This window comes from Megalobrama amblycephala, linkage group LG17 (assembly GCF_018812025.1).
Source record: "Megalobrama amblycephala isolate DHTTF-2021 linkage group LG17, ASM1881202v1, whole genome shotgun sequence".
Classification (NCBI taxonomy): Eukaryota; Metazoa; Chordata; class Actinopteri; order Cypriniformes; family Xenocyprididae; genus Megalobrama; species Megalobrama amblycephala.
This window is the reverse complement of record NC_063060.1, coordinates 43839571-43860128: the sequence shown is the minus strand read 5'-3', so window position 1 is coordinate 43860128 and position 20558 is coordinate 43839571. Positions and strand designations below refer to the sequence as shown.

Below are 20558 nucleotides of genomic sequence, written 5' to 3'. Positions count from 1 at the left end.
ATTATTTTATTGAATTATTAATCATTATTATTAAGACTTATTTTTATCAATGTTGAGAACCCTTTTTGCATGCTTAATATTTTTGTGGAATACCGTAATAGATTTTTGTGTGGATTCTTTGATGAATAGAAATGTAAAAAGAACAGAATTTATTTGAAATTCTTAATAACAATATTAATGTCTTTTCTGTCTCCAATGGTTGTATATCATGGTTTCCACAAAAAAAGAAGAAAAAAGAAACATATTAAACAGCACAACTGTTTTCAACACTGATAATAATCATAAATGTTTCTTGATCATCAAATCATCATATTAGAATGATTTCTGAAGGATCATGTGACACTGAAGGCTGGATTGAAGCTGAAAATTCAGCTTTGATCACAGGAAAAATTACACTTTACTATATATTCACATAGAAAACAGCTATTTTACATCTCACATTATTACTGTTTTTACTGTATTTCTGATCAAATAAATACAGCCTTGGTGAGCAGAAGAGACTTCTTACAGAAACATTAAAAAATAATTAATGTTTTCAAACTTTTAACTTGTACTTTGTGCACATATATATATATATATATATATATATATATATACACAGCAGTTCTTTCTGGTTCTTGAATCTGATAGCTTGATTGGAGGGGAATTCACACAAAGGAAATTCTGTGGAGTTGCTTCCCAGGTCAGTGTCAATCCACATAAGTTCTCCCACACTGTAACTGTGAGAAACTTTCCCTGCACAAAGCACTTTTCCTGAGGTATCTGTCTTGAATGCAGAGGGACACTGTGACGGACTTTGGATTGGCCTGAGGCAGGGGGACTCTGGAAGGTTAAGGCCTTCTTCTACTGCGGTCTGAAGGTGAGCCATGCCAGAAGCCTGCAGTACAGCAACAGAAGTACAAACAAATGGAATTTCCCTTTTGACTTGTGTGCTGAGACCACAATACTGTGAAGAGCACTGTTTTGTGAAGGAAACACATGCACGTTTTGTCATTAACTTATCAATGATAGTGGAGATGTGGCACTGTGCATCGATTTGGACAGCACCAGACTTCAATCGGACAGCTTTGAATATTCCACTTAGCAGCTCAGCTCTCTGTATGTAGGCCTGTGCATTCAGTCCCTTTGTGGTGATGGATTTCACTAACTGGAGGAGATTGTTGGAATCTTCAGCACAAACAATATTTTCAAAAGTGACACTATCGCAGAAAGCACAACATAAGCATTGACAAAAAGCATCAAATGCACATGTGTTCAGCACAGAGATTCTTGATTTCCTGAATTTAACAGGCTGTTGATTATTTCCATTTTTCAACAGGTCCACTTTCAGTCGTTTCCCCCTCACAGATGGATCTGCATGAAGCCATTCAGGACAAGGAGAGAGGTATGAGTTTCTCTTCCTCTTTTTGGCTGGAACTGCTAGGCCCCTCCAGTTTTCAACAGAATCTTCTTCTGTTGGAGGGATGTTTGTGACAGTGTCAGACTTCCTGTGTCCAGTGTCAGAACAGAAAGCATCCATTTCTGGTTTTACATCTACACAGCAAGTTGTGGTGGGTAGTGGATCGGGTCCTGTGACGGTCACTGTTGCAACAGCTGCATCCTCTTTGCCTTTTTCCTCACCTTTTTGTTTTGCAGAACAAATTCGCATGTTGCCTTCAATGAAGGACAGATGTCGAGCAATGAATCGATCTACTCGAATAGGCAAGTTTTCATGCTTGAAAAGGCCTCGTTTGATGTTTTTGAACTCTGCTTCAACATTAGCTGAACTTGCAGTTATGTTGGTGCTTTGGAAGTGAGGGATCATTACCCCTGTCCAAAGTGGTAAGTAACTTGCAAGCCTGATTATATTGGGAATAATTTTAGGGAGGAAGTGCATATTATCATGATCGCCATTAGCTACGGCAAGTGACCTGCTCTCCTCACATATGTCTGTCACCCACTGCCATAGGTCTGTCTGTGTTTGGTCACATGGATCCAGTTCTTCCAGGTCCTCACCCTCTACATCTGGAATGATGACATGCTCTTCTGCAATTCGGGCTTTCAGGTATTTCTTGCACTTTTCTGATAAGAGGGGGGCTCCTGAGCTGTCATTGCCTTCTGCTTCACTGAGAGCCACAACAGTAATACTGCATAGTAGTTCTCTTGCATCATCCATGGATTGGGACATGAGAAGCTGTGCCATTGACCTCACAAAGAAATCTTTAATGCGATGATGTTTTTTCTTCAAGCAGTCCCACTGGCAGATCATCTTGATGCTGAATGCACTTTAATGCGATGATGCTGCACTTTTGCTGAATGTTTACCAAGTAAGACACCCCAACACTCATTGATGTAGGTCTTTAGATCAGGATGAGGAGTAAAAGCCTTGACCAGAGCTCCGAGCAAAGCCAGAGAAAAGTCACTCACAACCTTTTTTGGAGCTGGCGCACCTGCACGTATCCATTCTGTCAGCCAATGTGTTATCGCATTAACATCATGTCTCTCTGACAGCATTTGCACCACTGGACACTTGAGCTCTCATCCCCTGCCAGAACACCCTGATATAAGAAGATGTGGCCAGACTTGCCATTTGGTCTCTGTAGTTTCCTCACTACTGAGCCAGTTGCATCAAAACTCACAGTGGGGTTAGTAGATATCTTTGATATTGTCTTGTACATATGCATTTGAGTTTGACTCCAGTAGTGGCAGAAAAACTTGTCCAGTCCAATATCTTTAATACTACCACTATGAGGTGCACTATGTTTTAATATCTGCAATGACAAAATAGGATCCTTGTCACCTAACTCCAATTCATTTCTCTCTTGTTTAGCTTTGCGCAGGGTGGCCAAATTAGGCAGATGGCTCGGCTCAGGATCTCCAAAATCCATCAGCTTTGTTGCCTCTGATGCCCTCCATACATGGGGTTCCATTCTACCCTCACACAGCTCTTTGGCTATCTGCACACGCAAGTTACCGGACATCGGACGCTTGGAACAGCCAGTGTGCAGGGAGTCATCAGTGTTCCTAAGTAAACACTTGAGCACCATCGGACTGTTAATTTCAGGCTCTTGTTCACATTTTATGTGAATGTGGCCACGACACTCTTTACATTGGCCTCTGACATCAATGTATATCTCTGTGACTGATGGATAGACCTTGGCTCTTTTAAAGGCAAATGTGCAGGGGCATTTTACTTCTTGCCAAATCTGATGATTTATCACATGTGTCCAGATGCCAGGCTTCAAAATTGTGTATACCCTCTTTTGTGTTTTAGAGACCTTGTCTTTGTATTTAACCGTTTCAGGCATGAATTCAATCCATTTCTGAAATGGAACTTCAAGATTAAAAGTCCAGCAATCTTTTGATTTGGAGGAAAGGGACCCTGGCTCAAAATCAGTGTCATCACTACAGCCACTTGTTTCATGATCACTTCCATGAATATACCCTAAAGCATTCCAGATGTTGTGTCTGTTTAATTTAGCAAAAGTGTATAGAGCCTTTGCAGTGATCTTGTCTTCTAGCTGTTTACTAAGCTCTGTCCAGATGCTCTGATTTGGAGTAGCTATGTTGCCATTTTGGACTATAGCCTCTTTAGATGAACACAGGACTGTGAAAATGGAATCCTTGTCGACTGCTGGTTTCTTTGGCATCTGGCATAAGCAAAATATAATTACCCACTTAAATAATCCTGATTAAAAAATATCATGCTATTTATAGACAATACCAGCAACACTTGTGGCATCAAGGGGTCAGGAAAAACACAAAAGATGGAGCAGAAAGATCAAAATATTGATTTTTCAGCACCATCTTTTGTTTATTCTGACCCTTTGACCTGGTATTGTCCATAAATAACTTTTGATCCGTTGATTGTGTGAAGTTGCACCAGATTAACTATACAATACTTTAAAAGATATCATGTATAGTAGAAATTTGTTTTCATTATTACTGTATTGGTCCTAATATAAGGACAATATAATATAGTAATAAAATATGAGGTTAATATATCTTATATCAGGACAATATGGTAATGTTGATGCACAATGTTTAAAAAAAAAAAAAACTAACATGGGTCACATGTGCATCTGTAATTAGAATTTCATAGTTACATTAGTATTGAGCAATGAGTTTTCTGTTTAATAAACATTGCAATCTTGCAATCCGGTCTCTTGAATTTTGTACGATTATTCTTTAAGTTAACTAATAGTACTGTAATTGACGGTGGTAAAACATTGTACTTACATTGGCCAGAAATTTGATCTACTGTAATAACAACTTTTGTAGTTTGATTTTATATAGACTTTTTCTCTACTAACTCTTCGCTACTTCCCACAAAAGCACTTTGAACAAAAGTGTCACTTGCGCCTAGTGGTGGTAGTGAAGTATAACAAATGGTACTTAAAAGATCAATCAGGAGAGACGAGTGAATGAAAGTAAAGATAATTGTTTATTGACAACAGTGCGACAACAGATGAATATTGAGCTGCTGCTGCTGTATAATGTCTGAACAGCAAAATCTTTTTATTAAACACCACAGCGGAAAAACATTGACAATGAGTTGTTGTTATTAAAACATCTTTACTAGCATCCAACATTTTGGTAAAAGACTGAATATATGACAAACCCGAAATAAAACGTCAGTAGTATTTTACTATTATTCTGTCAGTATTGTATTGCGCCTATAATTCAGTCTAAAAAAACGGAAGCAGCTCAAACGCTAGTGACGTCATCGTCTAGAATTCAATTTCTAATATTTTAAAAACGGAAGCAGCAAAAATGAAACTCTTACCGGCACAAACCAGCACAAATGAAGCACAAAAAAACGAACCTATTTTGAGTGAATTTAGAGCGTGTGGGGGGCTGGTGACGTCATCACCTATAATTCAATGCCTAATATTTTAAAAACGGAAGCAGCACAAACGAAACTTTAACAGGCACAAACCAGCACAAACAAAGCACAAACGATTGAGACTATTTGGGGTGAATTTGGAGCATGTTGGGGGGCTGAGTGACCTCAGAATGACCTATAAATATTCTTTTAATATCTGAAAAACCGAAGCAGCACAAACAAAATTTTTAACGGCACAAACCAGCACAAACGGAGCACAAACGATTGAGACTATTTTGCTGACGTTTTGCGTTGGGTGGGGGGCCAACTTCACGCAGGTCAACTACGGCCTTCAAAATCCACTTTCCTGCAAAGCTTGCCATAGTTACTCATTTGTTAATTGATTAGCCCCACCTGTTCCTTGTTCCATTTAGGGTGTGTATTTATACCCTGCTTGATTTGGTTATTTGTTCTCATCTATATGTTTTGGTTCACTGTGCTTCTGCATTTTTACAGCGTTACTGAGTGTTTTGTTTTTTTTATTTTATAAATACCACTTTGTCTCAAGATCTTCATCTCTCCTTGTCTTGCACCAACTGTTACAACAACATTTGAGGAAAACAGAAAATTATGCAGACATTTTTTTTTTTTTTTTTTTTGGCCAGGCTGTCATATAGAAATTATGAATGAACTAGTGGTTAAACGGATCGTTGTTGATCCGTGATCCGTTCGGATCAAGCCCCACGGTTCAGGACGCATGTGATTCGCGGATCATTTGCAAGTTTCACCGCAATAGAGTGAAAGGTTATCGTGAACGTGTTTTGTCTTGCTAGTTTACACATTAAATAGATATAAATCCATTCCAGCGCTAGAAGAGGCAAAAGAGGATTTAATTCGGTGTCGCACGCAGCGCTATTATCGGTGCGCACAGACGCACATACAAGGCTCGCGCCGCGCACACAGAGAGAGAGAGAGGCGCGTTCCTGATCGCTCGCAAACTCCAAATTGATTTCTCTTTCGCGTCCTCAATGCACTTGGATGGTCACATTACACGCATTATGTCAGTCAAAATACCCCTCTCGGCAAGTGTTCTCGTAAACACATTCGGTTATGTCTTAATTGAACGAGGTGAGAATTCGGATGTGTATCTATCGGATGTGAGCGTGCATGGGGTCTTACTCTTAAAGTGACAGCAACCAATAAATACCTGCTGTTGTCTGTCATGTAAATCAAACAATAAAACACAGCTTTAAAGGTGCTAAAGAGGATGTTTTGTTTTATACATTTTTGCAATATTACTTGAAACTGTCTTTACTAACTGATAAAAGACTATTTATTAGGTGCACTGAAAGTAATAATATTAATATACATCATCTGTGCACGAGGTAGGGCCTTAAAAACATCAGCCAATTTTTTACGCGATGATTGGCCCTCTGGCTTGTCAATCACTGCCGTGACGTTCCTTGTGAGAGACGTGCGCGGATTGGCCCTCTGGCTTGTCAATCACTGCCATGACGTTACTTGTGAGAGAAGAGCGCGGCTGCGCGCTCCAGTAACTTTCCACACTCCACAGGCGCCGCATGCGATGTTTTTGTCCGGAGACAGGAGTAACAACTGCAGATTATGAGTTACCTGTGGTGAGTCCGACATAATGAATCCACAACACGACACAGCGAATGCCGGTGGTAAACACTCGTGTTCCAATACTCCTGCACGAGTTTTGGGAGGCGTTCCTTTGAAATGAGCTGTGAAGGAGGGGGGTTGTTCTTACGCATGCGCTCATTACAAAAACTCAGTAACAGTCTTTGGATTCTCAGTCGACGAAAAAATCCTCTCTATCAACTTTAACAAAGATTAATCTATATTACATTTACACAGTGAACAGTTTCATTTTATATTATTACATTTCTGTACATGAAAATTAATACTACAGTTAGATCTTATAGTTTATTTGTAACTTTATGTTGTATTTATCTATGCTTGTAATTGGTGTACAGTATTTGTTCTTTTTACAGTCTGTTCACTTGTATTAGTTAGGCTTGTAGTTTCTGCTGTGATATCAGAGTAGTTAAAGTGGGCTAAGTAATAAATGCAAAGTTAAGTTACCCCCACCCCCCAATTATGTTTTTTTTTTTTTTGTGCTGATCCGAAAAAATGATCCGATCCGTGACTTCATAACCGTGATATGATCCGAACCGTGAGTTTTGTGATCCGTTGAACCACTATAATGAACACATGCAAAAAGAGAAAACCAACAAAATATTGCACTGAGAACTGAAAATACCTCATTGTAATATTAAGAGCATAAAGCCTTGTGCACACCGGGACGATTATTGTGCGCTTATCGCCAGCATTTATCGTGTTCAAACCCAATCGATTTTCATGGCTATGCGCCGAGTAAACGTGCAAATTCACTCCCTGACAGTATATGACGCTTGTGCTTAGTGCAAGTGAATGGTAGTGAAAATAAACACTCTGAATAATTTTTCTTGAATGTAAATAAAACCATAAAAATATGGATATAAAATGGCATATATGGCATATACATAACATGAAGAGATGGTAGTCAGAAACGGTAGTGCAAATAAATATATTTATGAAATTGATATTCTGTACATTACATTCTGTGTAAAAAAACACAAAAAAACAATAAAAACAGAAATAAAATGGCATATAATACACATCTTTTGGTGTGGCCAAGAACTGGCAGAGCACCCATAGTTTGTAGGGGTCTTCTTTGTCGTCGTCTTCTTATCAGTGTGTGCTTGGCAAGTCGTCGGTGTGCACACTCACATTGGCACCCTTTGTTTAGTCATGAGGCATTAAATGTCGGCGATAAGTGTGCATGATATTCGTCCCAGTGTGCACAAGCCTTAAGAGTGTGTTATGATGTTGGAAGCTAAATCAGTCAATTCTAAAATGTTAATGAAAATGTAAAATATTATTTTGTCATCAATTTGTCTTCTGGGGCACGATGCCAATTTTTGTTTGAAATAGAAATATTTTGTAACATTAGAAATGTCTTTACTGTCACATTTGATTATTAATGCCTCCTTACTGAATAAAAGTATTTAAAAAAATCCACTTACCTCAAACGTTTGACTTTTCAAACCAAACTTTTTGGTTTTTCATGCAGAAAATTGTTCAGACATAGTTTTTGGCCAGGCAAAGAAATGAGTAACATTGGTATTATATAGAAAGTTGTATCACAGTTTCCACAAAATATGAAGCAGCACAACTGTTTTCAACACTGATAAAAATCAGAAATGTTTCTTGAGCAGCAAATCATCATATTAGAATAATTTCTGAAGGATCATGTGACACTGAAGACTGGAGTAATGATGCTGAAAATTCAGCTTTGATCACAAGAATGAATTACTTATTTTATAATGTAAAAATATAAACTGATTTTGCGGATTTTTTAATAAATAAATGCAACCTTATGAGCATACCAATCTTTTTAATAGTATTTGTGTAGTATTATAGTATTTAAATTGTATATAAATAGTATTTGTCATTGCTGTTATCATCAGTGGTATCATCATGTAGAATAAAGATCTTTCTATAAAACTAAAATGTCTATATAGTTATAGACCATTTGATTAACTATTTTTAATGTAAAAAAATAAAACGTTTTTAAGTAGCAAAAAAATCACACAGTGCATCTTAAACAAAACGGGTTTGTCTGATTGGCTCAAATAAACCTGGCACTAGGACCGCGCGCCAGCGAGCAGATCGCGCACTTCCGGGTGTCACGCGCTAGCGGAGCAACTGCCATTGAAATGCATCTCAATCTCTCCATATATAATAGAAGGCGAGAGGAAATCTGGCGTAACGGTAAATGAATTCATGTTTTACAGTAGTTTACACATTCTGCAGGTGATCTGGTATTAGTTATGGCAGCTCTGGTGAAGCCAGTGAGCGCTAGCCTGATCTGATTATAATGTTTTCTCCTCTAAAATATTGTTTATGGCGCCAGTATATGTACTGCATAAATATTATAGAAAGTGTCAAATACTGAAACGTGCTGCCTGACATCTTTAAGCATTAAATAAATACGGGACAGAGCAGTACAAACAACATTGAGTTTAGAAATAAGATTTAGGGCGATTTGATCATTTAAAATTAATTAATTCATTGTATTTGTAATGAAAATTAAAATATAGGGTTTATTATTATTATTAATAATTCCAAGGACATATCTGTGGTGACAGTACATTATATATATATATATATATATATATATATATATATATATATATATAAACATTATATTACAGTTATACAGTGATAGAATATTTTTTATAGGATATTGATGTATAACATAAAACATTATCAGCTACAAAAAAGTTGAGAATTGTTTTATATAATCATTTATATTTATTAAAAAAATACAATATACTGAATATGTAAGTTTATGTTATAATAGAAACACTGAAAGTCTTAATAAAGTCTCATCAGTGATTTATTTCTAACACAGCTGAGGTGTTTCAGTGTTATTTCACACAAGCAGCTGTGAGCTTATGGTTCATATCCTGTCACGTCACACGTACTTCTTTAATATTCATGAGTGACATGACCATCGTATGATGAATTCAGCACTAAATACTAATAATGACTTTCTGCTCCAACAGTTTCCAGGTGTAGGAAGTGAACAGTGCGAGTGACACTATTGTAAAGATGGAGTTTATTAAAGAGGAGAGTGAAGACACGAGTGATGCAGAAACATGCAGAATGAATGATGAAGAAACTGAGGAACAGAGAGGTCTGTAATCATTCTTGACTCTTCATTAATGACTGTTTGGTGTCAATCACAGGAACTGTTAAATGATCTTTCTTTTAATTAGTAATATTCACATCAGTTTCACTCTCTATAGCGAGTGTTTGCATGTAAAAACCCTCAGACAAACACAGTGTTTTTTAGCATCTCTTGTCACTCTTTGAGAATTACTTTATCTTTGCACCATGTTGCATTATGATGCATAAACAAACAGCATATTTTAACTTAAACTAAAGCAAATGATAATGATAAGTGATGCACCAATCATGTTTTTCATTGCCAATTCAGATTTTTTTCTAAGCAAACTGTCCGATTCCAATACAATTGCTTTTATTTTTTCTTTAAGCAAATTTATTTGCTGTTTATTTGCTCTATAACAGGCCAAACTATATACCTGTAGCCATTTGAAATTAGAGTCAACCTCTGCATTTTAATCATAATGCAAACAAAGATGCTGCACACATGTAGCATGAGCAGTTGTTTTTAATTTAAATTATTTAATTTAAATTGATTTAAATTATTTAATTTAAATTTAAATTAATTTAAAATTTTGATTTAAATTAGATTGTATAATTTCAAGATTTAAACATTAGATGTGTGGAATTATGCTGCATAAAACATACCTGTAGAAAACAAAAACAGCAGATGGACTGAATGAAAATGCAGATTCACTCTCTGACAGTAGGTGGCGCTAATGGAGCAGACTACCGCTGAACACAAAGCAGTTATAACACTACTTCATAAAAAGATGTCATCGAAATTTCTGATGTCGTCGATGTTAACTTCCTTTTTACAGACTTCCTAATATTTTCACACAAATTACATTTTGGGAAATAATTGCAATGCAGTTTGTGCGCAAGTCCAGAACAGAGATTGGCCAAAATAAAACTAAAAACCATCCAGTTCTGACCGGTGCATCTCTAATCATGATTTAAATGAGCTCAGAAATTACATATCATGGTGCAAAGATGTTGAGATGATCCTCAGAGAGTCACGTGACATGATACACGTCTGAACACACACTTGAGACGAGGGGACGCAAGCCAGAGATTCCCTGCTAACACAAATATACCATAATAAATGATTGGTGATCTATGCTCAACAGTGGCGAATTTTAAATTGAGATAAGTTCGTGAGAGCTGCCAAATTTAGTAACTACCAATCGAGTCATAGAATATGATTATCGTCCGATACCGATCTGTGGATGATCGATCAGAGCATTTCTAGTAAACATTATTGACTAAATTTGATTCTATTGGTGCAGTACAATAATAATTAGGGGTTCAAGCACGAAGTTTGTAGTAAACCGTTTGTCGTAGACTCAAGTGTCTTATATCATTGGAATCCTTGGCTGAAGACGAACAAAACGCATATCTCCAATTTCATTTCTGCCATTAAATCTTTTCCGCCATTTTGAATTATCTGAAAAATCTACTTTTTCCAACTCCTCATAGGCCGTTTGTCCGATACACTCGAAACTTGATAAACATCATCTAGAGACCTTCCTGGCAAAATGTTATTAAAAGAATTTCGACCGGTGATTCAATCTCATGTCGGGATGCCAAAACGTTCTAAGCAGCCAGGACCACTTTCACTTAAATGGTTATAACTCTTGAACGAAATGAGATACTATCACCAAACTTGTCATACTCATGTATGAGTTCATTCTGTGGTCATACAAAAAATTGCAGAGTATTACCACTTTGTGGCGCTATAATACGAAAAAAACATAAAAACTGTTATAACCAATGTTCCCTCTAAGCTGCGCGCGTGCACGGCCGCGCACTTCTGAAGCCGCGGTCGCGCAGAAAAAATAATTGCCGCGCAGAGAACAGACATGAAAATCATGTGTGGGGAAATCCATTTGATTGTAGTAGTTTAAATGAGAAATAATTGCAGTGCTCTGGACAACCGCTATAGAGTTATTGTCGCTATAGAGTTAGAACCGGTGAATGCGGTTTATAGGTTTCATAGAAAGAGAACGATTGAGCGCGTGTGAGCTGGCTGGCCCTGAGCCAAATCAGTCGCGGTAAGAATACTGTCATGTTTGCGGACTAAATACCTCAATACGAGAGGCAATGCGAAACGAAAAGAAATGTGAAATAAAACGCCATGTTTAATGAAAAGTGGTGGAAATAACGGATGATGGGCACAGAATGCTAACAAAACTCTGAGACATTTACAATCACACAGGGACGTGCACAGGGGGGGTTGCTCAGGTTACCCGGGCAACTGCTCATATGCCCTTCTCGACTCACGTTGCCCTTCCGAGGTGGAAAAAAATAAATAAAAAAATCTTACAATAAATGCAGAATTTCACGTAGGCCTAGATAAAAAAAATAAAAAAAATCGCAAAGCCTCATTCACTTCCATATTCGGGCACCCGTCCGAAAGTGAAAGTCAGTAGGGGAAGAGCAAACTCTGTTTACGTGGCTGCAGCGCTGCACGCGACCGGCACCTGAGCTGAGCCTGCATGAGCGGCACTAGAAGGAGATTGTCGCGGTTGTCGGGTGAGACGACTTAATGTTGTCGGAAAGGTGAGTAAGGTTATAATCGTTAACGAAAACGAACGAAAAAACAAAAACTAGGTGGGAAAAAATATCGTCGTTAACTGAAATAAAAATAAAAACGAGGCATTACAAAAAAACGATAACTAACCAAAACTGTAATGTGTGTTTGGCAAAACTAACTAAAATAAAATTATAGATTAAATGTCCTTAGTTTTCGTCTTTGTCAATGTCTTTCATAGAGCAAAAAAGGGAGTGCCCCTTTTTTAGGTCAGAGCAACTGCCCCTCAAAATTCCTGTGCACATCCCTGCAATCACACACTCACCACAGGTGTAGCTTGCAGACTCAAAATACATAAGTACCTCAGTTTAAATAGATTTTTGTGTGTGGTGGTGTGGGTTTCAGGGATGTTTAGATAACTATAAACGAGTTAATGTTCACTTTTCTTAAAAAATATTTAGCAATCAGATCTGTTTAAATGCTTCAGTTTGTTTTCACTTTATAATATATTAAAACAAATGGAAGCATAATACTGTATAATACATGATATAATAATGTATATCAGTTTAAATACTTAAATATTATATTTTATTATATTATAATGTAAGCCTAATAAAAAATTTATCTCACAAGGGGATTGTTTATGGCTCCTTGCCACGAAAATCTTAAAACCTCCTGGTATATAAAATCTGGGAAATTCATAAGCAATAAACATGTAATTTTGATGGTTTAACACTGTCTGTTGCTAATAATTGACTGACCCAAACCATCATTGTAACTGCTCATATTATATTATTATAAAGAATTGAACTGTCCTGCAGGAGGACAGAAATTATTTTTTAATAGAATTTCTTGGTAAAGACTGGTACAGTTAATACAGCAATGTGAAAAAATCTCAAGTAACCTAAAATTAACCTAAATGCTTAATTTAGTGACTGAACTGCTTGTTTTCAAACATATTATTTAATATATCACTAAGTTACATCAAGGGTCAAATACAATAGAAACGGCACATTAAAGTTAAATGTTACAGTTGCATGATAAAACCATTTTTTGTGTGTGTGATTACGTTCATTGTACAGGTCTGATATAAAGTATGTTTTTGCTCAGGTGACCAAAATGTGCGCTCAACAGAGAAAAGTTTTGCTCAGCGAGAAAAAATATTAGAGGGAACATTGGTTATAACTACGCAAATGTTCGTCCAATTGACTTGAACATTGGCATGCACTGTCTTTGTCCGAGTTGCTTTGATGATGTATGATGACATTCGTGTATCACAAAACCATGGCTGCCATCGGCCTATAAACTTTGAGCACCTCTTAGACCAGGTTAACGGAGGCCGATCGGGACAAAACTCGGTGGGCCTGTCTGACTCGTGGCCCTAGAGGTCTGTGCGAAGTTTGAAAGACCACTGGGTGGCACAATCGTGTTTTAGACCCTATATATCATGCAATGTATCACACATTAACACAATATTGATATGATATGTTGAATCTCCTCATTCTGAACAACTTTGCCTCAAGAACCACTGCTGTCAATCAAATTGTTCATTAAACATTTGTGATTATTTGAAAAATCTACTTACCATTTGTGCAATCTGTTCAAAACTTGACATGCATCATCTAGAAACACTCATGGCAAAAAGTTATTTAAAGAATTGCGATTGGTGATTCAGGTTCGCAACAGAACGCCAAAACGTTTTTGCCTGGAAAATCCAGCCTCACCACTGTACCAGCAGAGTCTGGTCGGCCATTGAATCAATTTGATTTCTAAGGCGGAGCAAATCCGAGCAAACAGGAAGTGGAGTAAACCAATCAGAGAAGGGCAGATATGACGTTAGCAAAGCGACAAGAGAGTCAACAGCGAAAAGTAAATAAACGGCCCCGGGCAAGCACAATAGTTTTTTTGGCAAACACGGAGAGTAGTTTAACATGGCTAGCACTAGAGAAAGTGACGTTAATGACTTGTTGCAGTAAGAATTTGAGAATACGTGGTGTTATTGCCAATTGTGTGTGTGTGTGTGTGTGTGTGTGTGTGACATCGTATCAGACCATGAAGCTGTTCAATAAACTGTTTAAAACATACAGTCACAAGGCTATGTATTTTGATCAGTGCTGAGATTCTAGATGGCATAAACAAAGATGTAATGAATCTTGACAAACTGAGGACGGAATCGAAACTGTCTCATGTCTCTCTCTCTCTCATCTGCTCGTGCTGGGATCAGCAGTGGCGCGGGCGACACAACAAGCCTCTTTTTTTCAGATGTCAAACAAACCAAAGAAGCTCTTTAATGCTTTTGTGCTTGAATGAGATTCGCCATGTATTTTGAACACAATGAAGCGAGAATGGACGAGCACAAGCTTCATTAGAGACGCGAGCAGTCTCTGTTTCTCTCAAAACCTCTTCCAATATTTAAATGTACACTTCTAATGCATTCTTGTGATCGAATCTTGCCGATTCGCTGGAGTGTTTTTATTTAAAAAGGCTAAAAAGAGACAGTCAGCTCACGGCTGCTTTAAAAGGCTCGTCTTGGCTTGCCTCATTTATGTGTGTGTGCGTGTGACATTGTATCAGGCCATCAAGCTGTTCAATAAACTGTTTAAAACACACAGTCACCCGATCAACAGGGCCGGATTAACATAAGGGCTAGGTGGGGCTGAAGCCCCAGGGCCCGCGGGTAGAGGGGGCCTGTGATTGGCTGGAGGAAATGAGATTGACAAGTCATAGGTGGTTGATTTGTGTCTAATAAAATAACAAGAAAAAATGATTTAAAAATGTGCCTGACTGATAAATCACCGTCCAATCAAAATCACTTTACAATTTGCGCCATGACATCGGGAAACGCCTCTTTGCGTTATGCTATTGCATGTAGACTAGAAAATGGGAAATTGGCCTTTATTGCTTGTTCAGCCTCGCTGGTGTTCAAAATGATAAAAAAAAGTGATAGTGGTGCGCAAAAAAGGAAAAATAAGCTTGAAAGGGAGAAAAGGGTTGCTAATCTTACAGCAAAAATTCCAAAACTAACTAACTACTTCACCCACCGACACCGTCGCTGATTTGCGTGCTTTACACTTTGAAGAAGGTGAGATAGCAGCTGCAGCGAGTTATTATTCTTATAACGAGTTAAGCCCTATTCGGATGGTAATTGTTTCTCATGAAAACGTAAGGTGTTTTCAACATTTACAGGGACGAGTCAATTGATTTTATTGCCGTTTGAATTCAGAATGTCAGTGTTTTTCTCTCATCATCATCACCTGTGTAAAAATCCCGAATTAACTTTCCTACTGTTTTTTGACGAACACCAATGTCATGTGACTTGTCTCCACTATCTGCCTTTGAAGCACATTATGATGTTTCATTAACAACATTTGTGAGGAGCACTTTCAAATTATCCTTTCAATCATCACGTCATTCCAACCAGCTGTCAGCAATCAGTAATCAACAAGTCTACCCAATCAGCATAAGTGGAGACCATTATAAATACGCAGTCGACTTACCCGTGTTCCTTGACAGTTTTTCAGCATCCCTCCTCCACCCCATCTCCTCACACTCACCTGGTTATCTTCCTTAACCAGAATACGGGGGGAGTACTCTGGGTTCGGGCCAAATACCGAGCTCGGAGCCCTCTCCTCGGACAGCATGCCAAATATGCATACTATTTATTTATCTGACTTATTTGCAAGTGTGAACTCGTGAAATATCAGTTGCAGTTCTGGTGCCTCCATCCGTACAACTCGCCCTCGACACATTCACATCACATGTTAACACAGCGGTAGAGTTATTCACGGGACACTGCACTTATTCGCAGTCGCAAAAGTTCTTTATTTGCATGTGCTTTAAAGCCCTGCCAGTTAAACATGTCATTCGTGTGCTGTTCTGAGATGCGCTTTTTCTGACCCCATACACACCCGAAGCGTGCACACACACTTAAGCCTGTCAAACAGCACCTGACTACTGGACTTCATCTTTCCCGTCTGATTGCGCTATAATACTGTCAAATACACAAAAGGTTTACATAAACACAGTTGGTTATGTCTGAAGTGAGTTGAGAAAATCGGACACGTGCAGGTCTTAAAGTGACAGCATCCTAATAGTTAGCATGCGGACCCTTGTCCTTAAAGGGATAGTTCACCCAAAAATTAAAATCCTGTCATCACATACTCACTTTCAAGTTGTTTTAAACCTGAATGAGTTTCTTTTGTGTGTTAAACATCTAAAGAAGATATTTTAATGAAGGTTGGTAACCAGACAGTTGACGGCACCCACTGACTTTTTTCCTACTATGGAAGTCAATGGGTGCCGTCAACTGTCTGGTTACCAACATGTAACATGTAAGTAATGACAATTTTCATTTTTGGGTGAAGTATCTCTTTAAAGTATTTATGGTAAAGTAATAATTGAGGAATATTGACTGAAGTATGACAAATGTTTTTGCTGCTTTTGGCAACCTGTTTGTTTGGAGTTCATATCTGGAGTTAATGCATTTGTTTTTAATGTGTTAAATAGCATGGAATATTTAGTGTGCTTGTGCTTATATAAAATGATTTGATAAAATGAGATTTGTAAAAATATAAAAATAATAACAGTAAAAAAAAAAAATTCTTGTGGTACAAGACACTGTGGCATGGCAATCAGATAAAAGGGGGCCCTTGGTGTTGCTATAGCCCCAGGGCCCAATGTGTTCTTAATCCGGGCCTGCCGATCAATACTGAGATTCTACATGTTTTCACTTAAAAAGGCTAAAAAGAAGCTGCTTTAAGAGACATGGTCTGCTCTGCTCGATATTGAAGGGACTTTCGCCGCACTAGAGTGACGCTCTTTGCATCACTGAAATAAACTAATCTGATTGCACGGTACGTTTTGGAGTTGACTCGAATCGCAACGGAGGGCAGACTGACCAGACTGATATATCTTGTAGAAGATATATATCAGTCTGGCCTTGCCAGGCAAAAAACGTTTGAAGTAACAGTTGCCTTTTACTAAAATGATTATATCTCTTGATTGCAAAGAGATATTTTCACCAAACATGGTACACGTGTGTACAAGCTCAGTCTGAGGTCACAGTAAAAAAAAAAAAAAGTAGCATTTGGCCACTTTGTGGCACTGTAATAGTACAAAAACATGAAAACAACTACATCTACACAACAGTTAGTCTGATTGACTTGAAAATTGGCATGCACTGTCCTTGCCAAATTGCCATGATGGAAAAGTGATTGTCCACTTGGTGGCGCTATAACAGGAAAAAACATGAAAATGGCTAATAACTACGCAGTCGTTAATCCAATTGACTAGAAAATTGGCATGCAGTGTCTTGGCCGAAGGTGCCATGAATGTCTATGAGGACCTTCGCGTCTCTAAAAAAACATGGCTGAACAAAACTTGGTGGACCTATTTGACCCTTGACTCTAGCGGTCTGTGTGAAGTATGAAAGAAATCAGCCACCAGGTGGCACTACGTATCACACATAAACTATATTCATAGCATATGTTGAATCTCCTCATTCTCTATAAGTTTGCCTTAAGGTCCTAGGTATTTCACTCAACCTCAAAACCACTGTAGTACAATTCTCAAGATTTTTTAGGTCAATAATTATCAAAAACTGTTCAACTTTATTATTTGGATATAGATCATTCAGAAATGTATCTCCATCCAAACGCCTATATATCTTAAATGCTTTCGTGTCGGCCTAGACCCTAACACCATAAATGGCATAAAGATCTTAAAAGCTTGAACCCCGATAAATGCTGCTTGCAGCTTTAATATGACTATTGTAATTTTAACTGGTGCCAGGATCAGTTCATGTGTTCATCTGGAGGCCTGATGATTGAGGCCTCTTCCTTTCTGCCATGAAACTGTGGGTCACCTTTGTTTCTTATTTGTCTGAATTGATTCTAGACATGATGGAAGTGAAAGTGGAGTGTGAAGAACTGAATGTAGTGGAGGAGGATCATCAATATCAGAGACCTCAGAAGGTCATAACAGGAGAAAAGCCGTCACAGTCCGAAAGCGATTTCTCCCAGAAAAGAACAGGAGCCAAAAAAGCACCATTCATCTGCCCTCAGTGTGGGAAGTGTTTCACACTCAAAGTGAACCTCAAAAGCCACATCAAAATTCACACCGGAGAGCGTGATTTCACCTGTATGCAGTGCGGCAGCAGCTTCTTCAAAAACACCGATCTGAAGAGACACCTGCAAACACACACCGGAGAGAAGCCGTTCAGCTGCCCTCACTGCGGCAAGAGCTTCACACGCAAAGAGAGCCTGGAGAATCACATCCGGATCCACACCGGAGAGAAGCCTTTCACCTGCCTGCTGTGCGCCAAGAGCTTCATACGCAAAGGACACTTTAAGAACCACATGCGCATTCACTCCGGAGAGCGTCCATTCACGTGTCACAAGTGTGGGAAGAGCTTCACGCAGGCCACCATCCTCAAAAACCACCAGCACTCGCACTCGGGAGAGAGACCGTTCAGCTGCGGCCAGTGCGGTAAAAGCTTCATTTCAGCGAAGCACCTGAAGATCCACCAGAAAATTCACCGGAAGCTTTTCTTGTGCTCTTTCTGTGGAAAGGTGTTCTCGCAGCTGGGCTACCTGAAAGAGCACCAGAAAATACACAGCGGCGAGAAAGCTCACATGTGCTCGGTGTGCGGGAACAGCTTCTCTAGAGCCAAATATCTGAAAGAGCATCAGAAGATCCATACGGGAGAGAAACCCTACAAGTGCTCACATTGTGACAAGAGCTTCAGTCAGTCAGGGAACCTGAAAATACACGAGAGAGTTCACACCGGAGAGAAGCCGCACCACTGCCCGCCATGTGGAAGGAGTTTCGTCACATCCAGCGCTCTGCTGTCTCATCGAAGGAAATGTCGCCAAAAGTTGCCGTAGAGAGCAAGAGTCAATAGTGTGAAATTCAGATGAACTGAAGTGTCATTGTGCAAGATCATTTGCTTCTACATCTCTGTGCACAGCTACATTAATTGTTAACATTACATGTTAACTGTGTATAGTGGCATTCATTTCCATCCACATATTTATATGCGAACTTTGAAATATTGCAATAAAAAGTGTTGTATGGAAACACCAAGATGCACATAAATTCTAAAAATGTGCATAAAAAAACATATGAGCTCAACAGAGGCGGATAATTGTTTTTTCCAATAAGAAGACATGCGCATAAACTAAGATGAAAGCTACAACTGAAACACATTTAGCGAATAAATCCCTCGATGCGTAACAGAAGCTCACATACCTTTGCCTCAACAGAGGCTGTGATTGGATAAGTGGACTAACCAGCGGACCAATCGCATCTCAGCATCTCAAATGTTGGTTTGGTGGCTCTGAAATGCCTGAGCCAAAGTCTGTCATCAGAATGATTTGGTTTAATTCCCTCCAGAAGTGTCTCACGTGAGCATCCGAATGCAAGAGAACATGACAGCGTTTATTGTGTTTCATCTGCCGCTCTGAGACGCAACTCATTTATGATGCAGGAAAAAAAGAGCCAATTGCAGCAACTTACATTTTTATTACTAATATTTTGCACCAACTTCCCAGGAAGTGACAATTTTGTTCTCTTGAACACATGGAATGGATTTTTTTTCGTAAATGTTTTATGCCATACTACAATTTTGCACATAAGTTAAATAGCTAATGTTTAACATAAGTCTATTATTTCTCAATGCATAGCCTTAACGAATCAAGTATAAATGTTAGCTTGTGAGAGGAGGTGAATGGAAAAGACCTACAGTGAGAATATAAGGAGATCAGAACGGAAGCCTAACCAGTCAACAGCTGCAGTGTTGATGAAAATATGAAATAAGGATCTTTGCAATTTCATTTTTGGCTGAATAGAGTACATTAATATTATTTTCAAGAACACTATGGTGTAGTCTTGTATGTTATGAATTGAAATGTCCATAAATGAGAGCAAGATATTGTACAGAGCTACTCATCTAATGAGCACAGAGGACAGATGTACTTGAGTTCAGAAGATGTTCAGTATTGTTCCAACAATGTATCTCAGTTCTGTGGTAATAAACCTTTTTTCCCCACAACACTCCATCAGATCTCTAATTTCACCAGCAGATACACACACTATTGAGAAAAGATTAAACTGCTTTAAGGTATCCTGCATGAAATGCCTTCAGACTTTCTAGAAAACTTCCATGCTTTCACCTTGAGTTGCCACTTAAACCCTAAGGACTAGAAACATGAAGTTTTCAAAGAAAATACTAGAAACCAGCAAAACCTGTGAAAAAGTGTTTGACCTTTTAGCATATTTGAATTGAACGTCATCAAATCTTTAACCAAAAGCTACAAAACATGACATGAATCTGCATGTATTTATCAATAAAATAAGTGAAAATAAAGCAAGATGCTCTGTTAAAATATCTGATATTTATAATACTGTTATTTTTGGGTTTATTGTGAATATGGCCACTGATCCGACTGGCTTTAAAGGGATAGTTCA

At 38.3% G+C, this 20558-nt stretch overlaps 1 protein-coding gene and 1 long non-coding RNA gene across 2 annotated transcripts; both read left to right on the top strand.

Annotated features, from left to right (window-relative positions):
* Positions 1–1339: 1339 nt before the first annotated feature.
* Positions 1340–3681, top strand: LOC125250353. Its single transcript, XR_007180773.1, has 3 exons — positions 1340–1821; positions 1949–2624; positions 2810–3681. It is a non-coding gene; the product is annotated as an uncharacterized LOC125250353 (long non-coding RNA).
* Positions 3682–8556: 4875 nt separating this feature from the next.
* Positions 8557–20265, top strand: LOC125250313 (gastrula zinc finger protein XlCGF8.2DB-like). The gene is made up of 3 exons (XM_048162841.1): positions 8557–8641; positions 9439–9569; positions 17988–20265. Exons 2-3 carry the CDS (start codon positions 9485–9487, stop codon positions 18974–18976), a joined length of 1074 nt encoding a protein of 357 aa, XP_048018798.1. The 5' UTR covers positions 8557–8641; positions 9439–9484; the 3' UTR covers positions 18977–20265.
* Positions 20266–20558: the final 293 nt, after the last annotated feature.